Consider the following 13,899-nt stretch of genomic DNA (forward strand, 5'->3'; position numbering starts at 1 on the left):
ATTAACAAGTTTTACATTATTTTTATTGTTCAGCTCAACTTTTGAGTTCCTACCTGTTAAGGTTGGGTTTTGTTCCTTTTTTGGTTTAGCGTTGTCAACCATTCAGTCATACCCAACTCTTGGCAATCCTGTGGCCCAGTCGCTGCCATGGTCTCTGATCCTGCGCCGTCTCCCTCAGCTGTGCGATGTTCTGGCCAGGGGACACCTCAGTCGCGTCCAACCTCCGTGCCCTTCGTTGGTCTGGTTTCTTTTTTCAACGGACCAATCCTGGCACAATTGCTTTCTCCATTGAGTTGGATCTCACGATAGGGCCGAAGTAAGTGAGCCGGATATATCAGGCTTTGTGCGCTGAAGGATTGTTTTGTGACTTTTGCTGTCCATGGAATCCCCAGAATCTTCCTCCCACATCTGAGTCCAGATGAATCAATTCTTCTCTTGTCCAAGTTTTGCATTGTCCAACTTTCAACTTGTTAGTGTGTGCCAAAGTAGAGCCATTTTGAATGTGGATGGTGTTGGTTTGTGTGCTTCGTTTGGGAGAACATGCCCGGGCATCTTCCACCTTGCACAACATACGCAGAAGATGGGCAGACAACAGATGATTAATTGATTGAATAATTGGACTTCTTACCAGCCACTACTGGGAGAACAAACTCGCGGTGGGTTACAACAGTAAAGCCCAGGTATTCCCCAACCTGGCCTGAGTCTGTCTCCAGCAGGGCCCAGCCCCCTTTGACAGCCCTGCAGGCCCCCCTCCTTCCAGACCCCACAAAGAGACGCTCACAACAGGCACGTTGGTAGACTTTCTGTATTGAGGGACTGCAGCAGAATGGAGCTACGACTCAATCTCCACCCTTCTTTCATGGATAAGTCTTCAAAGCACACAAAGTCAGATCTTTTCTATGATTCCCAACCTCGAGATGGAAGATGCTCTCGGGTGCTGAAGTGGAGCTGAGCTGAGCTCCTCTCCACAATCCGCCAAGTTGACTGGAGCAGCGGTTGGTTTCACCATTAGAGTAGGATTCTCCCCCCCCTCCCCACCCCCGCCTCTTCTTGCATGGAGATGGGAGCATCAAGTTTCCATCAAGGGAGGATGCCAGCTTTAGGCTTCATTTTACAGATCCAGTTTCTGTTCATCTCACAGATGGTATCCTCCCAGCATTTCAGGGTTACTGTGCCACATGGCACTATTTGAGCACAGTTCACAAAGTTTTCCCTTTCCCGGCCTGGCTTACCGTCCTTCCAGTAGCTGAAAGGCAAAGACAGTGTTGTCTGGCTCAGTTCCACGCACTAAACATTTGCAATATCTTCTTTCATTTTACTTATTTGATGAACCTGATCTACAGTCTGCCTTTCTCGCCTCTGGACTCAAGACGGGCTACAGGGAGTGAGTGAATATGGCCAGTTTGAGGGGATACTTTCCCGGCCTGCGACTGAAGCCATGAAATTAACCCCGAGAAAGGCGGGACCCCCTGCCTTCACAACAATGCCCCACCCACGAAACACCAACCACACAACTGAAATAGAGTTCCCCTTTGTAAGGTGTATAGAATCATAAAGTTGAAGGGATCCCCAGGGTCATCTAGTCAATCCCGCTTCAGAATGCAGGAAAGTCTCAACTACCTGCTCGCCAACGTGACTCCAATTCCATGCCCAGATGATGCCAGCCCTCCAAATCCAGAATTCCTGGCCAGTCTGGGCTGGAAGAAATTTGCCTCCTGATTCCAAAGTGGCGATGGGCATTTCCGTGGGCATGCAAGAACGGGCCACAAGAGCCAAGCACCAACACAATCCTGCCCACATGCTCACAATCTTCCTTTTCAGTCAGATGGCTCTCCAGCCTCTGTTTAAAAATCTCCAAAGATGGAGAAACCACCACCTCCCGAGGAAGCCTGTTCCACTGAGGAACCGCTCTGACTGTCAGGAACTTCTTCTGGAGGTTTAGATGGAATTTCTTTTGAATTAATTTCAAGCCATTGGTTCTGGTCCACCCCTCTGGGGCAACAGAAAACAACTCCACTTCACCCTCAATATGGCAGCCCTCCCACTAATTTAAGATGGCTTTCATATCACCTCTTAAGGGGGCAGTTTCATAAAATAATATATTTTAAGGTAAAACATATAATAACAGTAATAATAACTTTATGACTCCCTTTTTGTTACCCGCCCTGGGTCTTAATTTGATACATTAAGCCAGGGGTAGTCAAACTGCGGCCCTCCAGATGTCCATGGACTACAATTCCCAGGAGCCCCTGCCAGCATTCGCTGGCAGGGGCTCCTGGGAATTGTAGTCCATGGACATCTGGAGGGCCGCAGTTTGACTACCCCTGCATTAAGCAATGCAGATAATTACTTAGCAGGACCTACTCACAGCAACATATGCACACTAATACTGCAAACTATCAAATACTCCCCCTCCCAGAGACTACGCCCCTGCATCAGAAATCAGATTGGAAAAAAGGGAACATTTTTTTTTACTCCACTGCCCCATACATAATATGACATGAAACAATACAGACTATATTAGAGAGGTATTTAGGTCCAGCGGCAACAGACAGCAAGGTGGGGGAGGGAGCCGACATCTTCGGTGCCAAGATGTTCAGGCGCCAATGCCAAGGGGGACCCATATCACCCTGGCCCCGACCACAGACCTGGCACAAGAGCTCCATTTTGCAGGCCCTATGGAAGGTGGGAAGCTTTCTGGGGGCCCGCAGCTCCTCCGGGAGCTCATTCCACCAGGCAGGGGCCAGGCCAGCATCCCGGGGGCCGGGAAGGATCAACAAGTTGGTGCCTGTAGAATGTAAGGCCCTGCAAGGGATATAGGGCAAAAGACAGTCCCTCAGGTATGTGGGTCCCAGACCTTGAGGGGCCAAGATCTCGAATCTAATCTGGGCTCCAACTGGCAACCAATGCAGCTGGCTCAACACAAGCTGGATAGGAGCCCTCCAAGATGTTCCTGTGAGGACCTGGGCAGCTGCAATCTGCACCAGTAGTTCCCCCACCCAGGCTGGGTTATTTAAATACTTGACCCGGCATCCAGGACCCTTGGGAAAATCTATGACAGGGGTAGTCAAACTGCGGCCCTCCAGATGTCCACGGACTACAATTCCCACAAGCCCCTGCCAGCATTCGCTTGTGGGAATTGTAGTCCGTGGACATCTATAGGGCCGCAGTTTGACTACCCCTGATCTATGACATCTGCTGTACAGATGCAACAATCATTGCAATGCAGAAGGAAATGAGACTCCAACAGCACAACTATGGCACGGCCTCACAGTCGCTTAGCAAATACCTGTGCTCTCGTGAGGCTTAGCTCTCAAGACAGCACGGCTGCCGAAAATTACACAGTCACCAGCCAAATCGGTTCATGGTAAAGTTTCCAGCATTCCTAGCTCCCCTGCCAGTGCAATTAAGCATCAAGTATTTTTGTTGCACTCTCTTTGAAACTTCAGAAATGACCCTCCCCCCTTTTCTGGGCCCAATCACCATCAAGGTTTCAGTGTCATTGTATGCAGAATACGAAAAGCGCTCAGTCCAGAACGCCTGGAAAACCACCAAAGATGTTTTCCGGGAAAGTTTGTATCATGCAGAACAGACAGAGTTTGACTCAAGCACTCACCTTAGAGATGTTTGCAGTGGGCCACCATTGGACCATTGCCAACCTGTTGTAATCCGGTAGAGTCCCAACCAGTGAGGAGCTCTTTGTATGGCAACTGCTTGCTCTAAAAACTTCTGCAAAAACACAAACGGGAAGTGTTAGAATGGGGGACTAGAGTCTCCTCTCAGACCAGCTCTACACTTTGGTGAGTTGAGCCAAAAAAGGAATACAGGAGGTCAGAGAACAGAAAATGAGTGAGAAGTAGACATCAGTCAAAAGGCTTTAAGGTTTGGCCTGGTCACAGGGAATAATATACTGGACACTTCCTAGAAGTGGCCCTGACCTGGCGGAACGAGCTCCCAGAAGAACTAAGAGTGGTGACGGAACTTGTTCAGTTCCGCTGCTTCCACCGGGCGTTTAGCTGACGCCGGGTGGCAATTAGATCAAGAGACCCTCCTCAGTTTGGCGGGGACATCAGGCTCTCCTCCTGGTACATCCTGGGGGAGTTATTGAATGGACAGGGGGAGGGAAAGGGTTAGTGGGTCATTGGACTTAGAATGGTTTATAGTTGGGGGTGGCTTATATTTATTGTGGGATTTTTAATGTCATAACCCAGTGGGAGCCAGCTTGCTGGTAGCAGCAGGTAGTAAATATAATAACAATAACAACAACAACAATAATAGGAGAGTTATAGCATCTAGTGTGGGTTGACATGGACAGAGAGGCTGTCAAAGGAGGAGGAAGAGAAGGAGTCGGTTATATGCCGCTTTTCTCTATCAGAAGGAGTCTCAGTGGCATACAAGAGCCTTCCCTTTCCTCTCCCCACAACAGACACCCTGCGAGGAAGGGAAGACTGAGAGAGCCCTGAGATTACTGAAGAAGAAGAAGAAGAAGAAGAAGAAGAAGAAGAAGAAGAAGAAGAAGAAGAAGAAGAAGAGTTGGTTCTTATATGCCGCTTTTCTCTCCCCAAAGGAGTCTCAAAGAAGCTTCCAATCACCTTCCCTTTCCTCTCCCCACAACAGACACTCTGCGAGGAAGGTGAGGCTGCAAAAGTCCTGATATTCCTGCTCGGTCAGAACTGTTTTACCAGACGTGTGATGAACACAAGGTGGCCCAGCTGGCTGCATGCGGAGGAGGAGCAGGGAATCAAACCTAGCTTTCTGGATTAGAGGCCAATGCTCCTAACCACTACCCCAAGCTGTCTTGAGAGGTGTCAAGAGACACCTTTCTGCACTGAATGAATTCCAGTCCCTTGGGCTGGATGGTGTGCACCTGGCAATGCTCAAAGAAAACTACCAGAGAAGGGGCAGTGGGAGGGGGCCTGAAAGAAACAGGAATCAAGGGATGATCCTGTTGGCTCCAAGATTTGGGTTCACCTAACCCTAGAATATGTGGTGGGGAACTACATGACCATCTACTTGCTTTCCACCTGTTGTACCTGTGCATTTTTGAATTGACAAACAAGGTAAAAACTCTGTACCTCTCCACCAAAACACAGAAGTGTTGAGGCTGTTCCTAAGAAAACTCATTCAGCTTAGGATGTCCAGGTCCAAGTGACTTGGACACTGCTGAGAGCCCAGCAAATTGCTCTCAATAAGCAGACTTTATTGAAGAAAATCTCTTTCTTGAAGATATACGATACTAACATCCTGCAAGCCTTGCTAAGACTAAGAAATGGTTGCGCTGGCTTAAATGCCTATCCCCTGGCTCCTCCTGCCTGCCCATTTGGGTACGAAACTCTCCAGATGCCACCTCCATAACCAAGACAGAAATACATAACTGGTGCCTTCTGCCCCCAGGGTCAAGGGTCAAAGCATTACAGCTGGAATTCCTGGTGCAAACCACACTGGCCAGACCAGCTACATTCCCACATAAGGTGATCGATAGTACAGAATGAAGAGCAGAGGGAAGAACAACAAATGGCAAAAGCAAGAAGATGTGGTTTTGACAGCACTGCAGCAGAATTTTATATGCTAGTTAATAATTTATCTGGCTAAATTATTATCCTCATCATCATTCAAAGGGCTGCCCTAAGGTTTGCTCACCTGCTCTTCTAGGCTGGTGACATAAACCAACTTGGAATTATTCATTTGGCATTCCTTCTCGGCGACATAGTAGACATTCATGAGGGGGGAGAAATAGTAGAGGTTTCCATTGAAGGCAATCCAGCCACTCTTCTTCTTCTTTTCGATGTCTCCTTTGAACATGTGAGAGAGAACAGGGAAGGGGAGCCAACGGGGCTATCGTGAAAGTGTGTCTCTAGCCCCGGCCAGCTCACTCTCCTCTGACCTTGAAAGCCAAGCAGGGCTGGCCCAGCCAAGCATTTGGATGGGAGACCACCAAGCAGGACCTGGGAGGTGACATGGAGTCAAGCAGCGGCAAACCCCCTCTGAATGTCTTTGCCCTGAAAACCCTACAAAGTCACCACACTCCTTTCCACCACCATAAATTCCTTGGGGCTGACTCCAGCACTAGGGATGGGCCTTTAATCACCTTGCAGAAGGCAACTTAAATTTGCATATGTTAGTCGAAAAGGGAGGAGGTATTCACTTTGTTACGGAAATCATCTGGTTATTCTAGGGCTGCACTTCTCAAGCTGAAGCCCATGTCTCCTTGTTCCCAGAGGACTGCGCTCAAAGACTTTGGCCCTGGGTGACTCATAAAAGTTGGACTGTGCTCACCACAAAGCTGTATCAAACAGTATCCAGCTGCTCAAGTGAAATCAAAGAGTTAACCCGTTGTGGGTTCCCGTTCTCTGTTTTCATTCATTCATTCATTCATTCATTCATTCATTCATTCATTCATTCATTCATTCATTCATTCTTTCATTCATTCATTCATATTATAGGCTGCCCCTCTTGAACCTGCCATCTGATTGCTCTGCAAATCTCATTGTACTGCTCTGTTTAACTGGAGGGCTTTGACTTAAAAGCAATTTATCTAAATGACATTGTCTTCCAAGTTCTGTTCCAAATTTAGCACCCATAGAATTCCCAGAAGCGGACGTTGCACTGACATATTTCCATGGAAACCCCCGCGGCCCTTGTGCAGAGCAAGCTACAAAGAAACGAACTTGGCAGTCGTTGTTGTTCCAGGACAGGGACCTACAAACAAAATTCCCACTTACGGACTTCGCTGAACACTTCGCTGTACTGTTTGGTCCCCTTGGCCAAATAAACGGCGAGACGTCTTGCTTCGTGCAGAATCTGTGGATCTGAAAGAGTCCCAACAGTGCAAATCAAGAGCTGAATCTCAGAGCTCAAAGAAGAGAGAGAGAGTTGCACGAGCAGCCCTGCTGATAGGCAGAAGGACCGTTTCTGCATTAGGAGACACAATGCGAAGTCGTCTTCTTGTGGATTAATCACTGTTAAAGTAGCAAAGTCTTTGTTGGCACTCTCAAGTGAAAACATCTCCACTAACAGAGTCTGCATCTGCAATTGTTAAGTTTCAGTTCTATGCTTAGCTATTTTATGCCAATAAGAGAACTTCTGACTCTTGTGGATTAAAAACTGGTTAATTAACTGGAAACAGAGGGTGAGTATAGATGGGTAATTTTCAGTGGAAGGAGGTCAATAGTGGGGTACTGTAGGGCTCAGGAACTAGGTCTGGTGCTTTAAAACTTGTTCATTAATGATTTAGGAACAAGCAGTGAAGTGGCTAAGAAGAAGAAGACTTGCTTCGTATATGACTCTTTTCTCTACCCAGAGGAGGCTCAAAGCGGCTCACAATCCCCTTCCCTTTCCTCTCCCCACAACAGACACCCTGGGAGGGAGGGGAGGCTCAGAGAGCCCTGAGATTACTGCTCGGTCAGAACAGGTCACCCAGCTGGCTGCATGCGGAGGCAAACCCAGCTTGCCAGATTAGAAGAAGAGTTGGCTCTTATATGCTGCTCTGCTCTACCAGAAGGCGTTTCCAAGGGGCTTACAATCGCCTTCCCTTCCTCTCCCCACAACAGTCACCCTGTGAGGGAGGGGAGGCTGAGAGAGCCCTGTGATTAAGAAGAAGAGTTGGTTCTTTTATGCCACTTTTCTCTACCCATAGTGAGATTCAAGGCTCAATTGCCTGTTGCACAGCTGAGAAAGACGTTGAAGAGATGCTGCTAGTTATACGACACTGAACTCAGATAGATGAACCAATAGTGTGACTCAACATAGTACACTTCAGATGTTCAAGTCTTCCCATTTCATAAACGGCTTTGGCTGCCATTCGGAGAAGAGAATCTGTGAGGGAGAAGTGGGTGATGAACCCTCAAACCCATGACCCCATCCTTTACTGCAGGGATAGTCAACCTGTGGTCCCCCAGATGTCCATGGACTACAATTCCCATGAGCCCCTGCCAGCATTCGCTGGCAGGGGCTCATGGGAATTGTAGTCCATGAACATCTGGAGGACCACAGGTTGACTACCCCTGCTTTACTGCACATCCCCCCAATTCATCTAGAAGACTGAAAGGTGATGGGGGAGACCACAAGGACTGGTGAGGATTGCAACATTCCCACTATAATTGCTTACCAGACATCGTTTTGATGGCTTCGTTTGACATGATCAGAAATTTTCGCATGTCGTCCACCGCATGGAATAGATTAATGCTCCTTACCAGTTCAACACAATCTAATAAAGAAAAAGGATCAGAAAGAAATGTGACAGTGAGACAGGATGATTATGGCAGATGGAACTGTGGCCCAGCCCTGGCCCTGGAGGGGCAGGAGGGCACTGAATGAGGACTCCGCAGGCCTTTGCATGATGCTGCTTCTGAGCATTTATATACCGCCCTTCCCAGAGGCTCAGTACCAGGCAGCCTCAGCTACCAATCTGGAGTTGGAGGACAGGTCAGAGAAGAGGCAGCCTGTCCCTTCCCGGCATGTGACCCCTTCGGGTTGCCACTCAGGGCAGAGAATTCCTGGAGGTTTGGGGTGGAGCCTGGGGAGGGCGGAGTTTGAGAAGGGGAGGGGCCTCATCAGGGATGCGGTGCCAGAAGGTCTACCCTCCAAAAGGGCCCCATTTTCCAGGGGAACCGACCTCTGCAGCCTGGAGAGGAGTGGAAATGCTGGGAGAACTCTGCCCTCCCCCCTCTGAAGACTGTCAACAGTGTTACTTCTGAGCAGCCAAAGAGAATATGAGTTAGTCTTAGACAAGAGCGACCTTGGGAGTGAACACGTCTTGCAGGCGGATAAAAGGAGATTTTTTAAATTGCAATTTTTGGTCTCCATGAGTCACAAACCTAGCTGAACTCTGGTGCCTAACTATGAATTTTCTTTCCCAGGGGATCCAGAGTGGGGTATTCCTGAATTTTGGCCTTCGGCTAGGGGGTTGCCCTGAGCCATGTGAAAAGGTGGGATAGAAGTGTTTTAATACCTCTTAGTTATAGGGCAGGACACTGTCCTGAGGAGACAAAGCTAAACCATCCTGCTAAAAGGACCTCCTCCGCCAGACGTTTGGCTGAAGTCGAATGGGACCGACACGCCCTCCCAGGCATCCAAGCACCTGGATGGAACCCCCATGGGCCCGTTTGGTTTCTTACGACTTTATTCTCTCTTTCGTCAATTGACTATTCATCAGCTTCTCAGTCCAATGGAACAGAGTCTGCCCATTTGGAAACGTGAACTCTAGTTGTGATTTATATTCTTCCAGACCAGCCTTTCTCAACTTTTGTGCTGTTCAGAACCCCCTGAAACATTCTTCAAGCTTGAAGAACCCCAGAAGTGGCAGACTATATTTGGGAAGCACAGCTGTGGACACGCCCACCTGGGGCCCCTCCCCTCCCCTCCCCAACCCCTCCAGCCCCATCACAGGCCTTTTTTGGAGGGCAGGTGGGACAATATTATTTTCTTTGTTTGTTTAATTTGTTTATTTATTTATTTTACATTTATATACTGCCCTCCCCTGAGGCTCAGGGTGGTTTACACAGAACTTAGCACAACAGGAACAATACAGAAAAACAGTGGCTACTAATAACTGTAATAGTAAATAATAGTAAATAAACAGTAATATAGTATCAAGTCAAGTCAGATTCTATTGCATGTAGCCGTAGGATATAAAAGGATTTAAAACATTTCAAATCAGTAATAAAAAGAATGTGCAATCTCAGACAACAATCACTTAACTTCATAAAAACATTTCCAGACTACATATGTCCACCTAGCCTATAGCTCCTCTAGGTACTTGCTCTCTGCAGCACCACTCTGGCCCTTATTTTCTTTGCTGCAAGGGCAAATAATGACATTTTGTGAGAAACAAATGAATTAGTATCTGATAACAAAAACACAAGTTTTTCCTGGTCGGATTTATCATTTAGCCCATCTAGTAGGCCAGCTAGAAATTTGGCCCTAGGATCTGTATACAACAGGCAAGTGAGAATGTAATGGGGGAGATCCTCCAGGACTAAAACTCCACAAATACAGAAGCATTGATCTTTTGGTGTTTTATGGTATCGCCCACTCAGCACAGCTGTTGGCATAGTTTGAAATCGCATGGAGGTAAAAGCTACTCTGAGGCTATGAGTTGAAAGATAGACTAGATAGGAAGATTTCAAATGGTTTGTTTTGAATAATTTGTACCAGGGTGAACTTTTAGATGGCAGGATTAATGATCTTTCGATCAAGGCACCTGAGATAAATACCCAGTCTCTGAGTTGGTTATTATCTCCTGAAGAGAGTTCAGTAATATAGTAGCACAATGGAACAGCAGTGACCAGTGACAACTGCAGCATACGGACGGCCCCGTGGCCAGACGGTTCAGCCTATGATTTACATGGGGAGGCTCGGAGGCCCAGAGGGTAGTAATGGTTCTGGCCAACCTCAACCCAATGCCTGGCAGAGGAACTCCCTTTTGCAGGCCCTGCGAAATGGTTCTACTTCTTTCTGCAAGGGCCCTGATCTTCTCTGGGACCTCGTTCATGTGTCCATATATGGTCACAGCACCAATAAGTTCAACTTACAGAAAACCGTCATCACAACAGCACCACAAAACAGGAGTGCGGTCACAATCACGGCTAAAATTCTGAAGGCTCGAGATTCCATAAAGGGTTCCTCATGGCTGTCGTCGTCATCGTCATCATCTTGAGCAGCAAGAGGCAAGAAAATGCTGGTTTAGTCCTCAGTTATCAAACATCCCATGCCCTCCCTCCAGGGGAAATGACCTAAATCAACTATAGGCCATTTCCTGAACCAGGGGAACGATCTGTGTCTCGGACACCCTGGAAGCTCAGTAGGGCCAGAGTCTTGGACCCCTGGGGGTTTTAGAGAAGAATGAACCATTTGTTTCCATTCTGCTCTGAACATTAGAGAAGCCATGTTGGATCAGGCCAATGGTCCATCCAGTTGAACCCTGTGTGTCACACAGTGGCCAAAGCCCAGGGGCCATCTGGAGGTCCAGGGCTCCAGAAGCACTCCCACTCTTGTCCCCCCCCCCATCATTAAGAAGAAAGACCATCACTGCCCCAGATGAGTATTCCACCTTGTTCCATCTCCAAGCACAGGTAAGAGAGGGAAAAAGAGGGGTCCGGTGTAAGATGAGACAGGGGCAACCAAGGATGAAAGAGACTCAAGAGTGGGCGGGGCCTAGTGTCCTCAAGTGAGCGACTTCTCTTAACCCTTTCCCTTCCAGAACCTCTTGCATGCATACAGACTTTCAATATTCAGCATGCCGTCCCTCCAACTAGGAACAGAAATGTTAAACTCCTGTGTAGAAAAATAAAAACAAGAGTGGAAGGAACATACCAGCTTGTGAGGGTGGCATTCTTTTGGCTTATTCTGACAGTAATCTTAGCTCCTCCTGTACTGTGTCTGTAAGAAGAACTCTGTTCCTATAATATGTCTTCAAGAGAGTAAGACGTTTAATAAGCAGATGCAGTGGCTTCTTTAACTGCACCGAAGGACATCTTGACATCCATCTACAACCACATTTCCCAAGACCAGAACTAGGGAGGCCAACGTCCATTTGGGGGACTGTAAAGCTCCTCACATTACAACTGATCTCTGAACTACTGAGTTCACTTCCCCTGGAGAAGAGAGATGCTTTGGAGGGAAGGCTCTGTCTTTCTACCCGCTGGGATCCCTGTCCTCCCCGGGCTCCTCTCCCAAATCTCCCAGAGTTCCCCAAACTCAAGATGGCAACCTTTTCAGGAGAAGAAAAATGTGCTTTCAATAGAGACACCAGGTCGCCTGAGAGACAAAGCAGATTCTGTTTGACCTGATTAAAAAATCACATCAGCCTTCCTTTCTAGGGGTATGAACAAGGATTTTGTTCAGCAATGCCAAATGCCAGATTTTAACACGCTATGTTTTTAATGAGGGAATTTCTGATTCAGATCATTTCAGGGAAGTGGGAGGGGGAGGCAGATAAGATAAAAACCCAGAAAAAAAAGAACTAAGAAGGAAAAAAAGAGAAATAAGAATAGCCGATAAAGTACAAAGATACCAGTTAAACTTTTAGGGTTTTCAGCAACAGGAACATACACAGTTTACAGTTAGTACAAACTAGCAAACTTATAATAACATGACTTATTCTAAAAAAATTGTAAAGTTATAACATAAAAGCTTCTTGCTTTTTTAATCTCTAACAATCTCTCTATTTTGCTAAGAAAATATATTCTCCCCCACCCCCTTATGCCTTTCTCACTGAGACTCTGAGCATACACAGAGTAAGTTGCTAGCAATCCATACCGAGAGACATGTAAGTACGGTGTAGGTTCCATAGAATGGATCCGAGGAGACCTCAAAGGAGCCATGCAGCTGGAGGCAGCAGAGTCGTGCCCTTCGGAAGGGAAAAGAAACACAAAGGCAACTTACCTTCTTTCTTGCCCTGCATTCTTTCTGGTTACTCTGACTGGGGTCTCATCTCCTCCTGTGTTCTATCTATGGGAACATTGGACAGAATATTCTGTTCAGATTGCTGGGGGGAGTGGAGGGCAGCAGGACAAGAGGAAGACCCAAACAGGTATGAATTGAAGCAGTCAAAGAGGTCATGCCTCCCCCCCTTTGCAAGACATGGACCAGGATGTCAACAATGGGACCTTTTGGAGGACATTCATGAGTAGGGTCACCATGAATTGGAAGCAGCTTGATGGCACTTCACACCCACATCTTCCCTCAGACTGCTCAACTAGCAGGCCTTCAGAGAAACATCTCACCTCAGGGACACTAGCAGCAGATTCTCCAAGGGTGATTAAGCCAGCATTAAAAATACTCTAACATCCTGCTGCAGCTTTGGCCTTGAAGGATAAAATCTCCTGCTCTTTGGGCACCCAGAAGATATTTATTGCTTTTATTGCTGAAAATGACAAATACCAAAATTATTCCAACATTTATGATGCTCAAGATATCCACTATGCTCTTTTTCCTCTACCCAATACACAGCTGCTTAAATATATTCCAATAGAATCAGAGTTGGAAGGGGCCATGCAGGCCATCTAGTCCAACCCCCTGCTCAACACAGGATCAGCCCAAAGCATCCTAAAGCATCCAAGAAAAGTGTGCATCCAACCTTTGCTTGAAGACTGCCAGTGAGGGGGAGCTCACCACCTCCTTAGGCAGCCGATTCCACTGCTGAACTACTCTGACTGTGAAAAAAAAAAAAGTTCCACACTTTCCATTGAATTGTATATAATGCAGCACTGGATGAATGGAGCCTTACTAAAACGGATGTCAAACCGTTTCTTCCTTTCCCACGTCTGTTTGTAAGAAAACTCTTTTACTTATAAAAATTAAACCTTCCCATTTTACTATTGAAACAGAGTCATGGCCTGCCTAACAAGGTGCCTTGGCTTCTTGCCCTGCCCTGCCCCATACCTCAGCCAGTTTCTCTCCTCGCGGCCTCAGGTGTGTCCCTGCAGGTGTTGCTTCCAACGGCCCTTCCCTCGACGCATTCTGGAACTCTGGCCTTTATCTTTTGCCGCTGCTTCATTGGCTGCTCCCGTGACCCAGCCACCATTCCAGAGAGAGACACCAAAGGTGACCGTCCAGTTGAAAATTACAAAGAGCAAGAAAAACTAGAATCAAGGCTGCCACAACGACATCAGTGACCTTTTTCTTTATTTTATTTATTTCCAGAAAGATGACTTTGTCAAGGCACCCCCCAGTTCTTTTGGTACTTTCAATACTTCCCCAGTGACAAGTCTATAAATAATAAAATAATAAACAATGAATAATTCTATGTATTGAACTCTTCTATAATTAATAAAGACATTTAACAAACTTTTCTACTCAGACCCTTTGTGATGGTAATTGTGTCAATATATCCTAGAATCATAGAGTTGGACATGGAAGTAGACCAGAGGCCTTTCGGTGCCCCTAGACCTTGGGGGG

At 47.0% G+C, this 13,899-nt stretch overlaps 1 protein-coding gene across 2 annotated transcripts; it reads right to left on the reverse strand.

The window, feature by feature from the left end:
• Positions 1-791: 791 nt before the first annotated feature.
• Positions 792-13,453, reverse strand: LOC143819534 (CD209 antigen-like protein C). 2 transcript variants are annotated; one of them, XM_077301274.1, is made up of 9 exons: positions 13,384-13,453; positions 12,385-12,450; positions 11,314-11,379; positions 10,533-10,652; positions 8,108-8,206; positions 6,723-6,809; positions 5,641-5,792; positions 3,617-3,729; positions 792-1,246 (listed from the first exon to the last, which is right to left on the reverse strand). In XM_077301274.1, exons 3-9 carry the CDS (start codon positions 11,330-11,332, stop codon positions 1,081-1,083), a joined length of 756 nt encoding a protein of 251 aa, XP_077157389.1. In that variant the 5' UTR covers positions 11,333-11,379; positions 12,385-12,450; positions 13,384-13,453; the 3' UTR covers positions 792-1,080. The 2 variants fall into 2 exon arrangements, with proteins under 2 accessions (XP_077157389.1, XP_077157388.1); XM_077301273.1 differs by having other exon boundaries at positions 11,314-11,410.
• Between the last annotated feature and the right edge of the window lie 446 nt (positions 13,454-13,899).

Source organism: Paroedura picta, chromosome 10 (genome assembly GCF_049243985.1).
Source record: "Paroedura picta isolate Pp20150507F chromosome 10, Ppicta_v3.0, whole genome shotgun sequence".
Taxonomy (NCBI): Eukaryota; Metazoa; Chordata; class Lepidosauria; order Squamata; family Gekkonidae; genus Paroedura; species Paroedura picta.

Excerpts from the sequence above, each read along its gene's own strand:
- LOC143819534 (XM_077301274.1), bottom strand. Across the intron at positions 5,793-6,722 it reads CGAAGTGTTCAGCGAAGTCC|GAGACATCGAAAAGAAGAAG; the intron begins GTAAGTGGGAAT and ends ACATGTTCAAAG. Across the intron at positions 1,247-3,616 it reads CCACTGCAAACATCTCTAAG|CTACTGGAAGGACGGTAAGC; the intron begins GTGAGTGCTTGA and ends TTTGCCTTTCAG.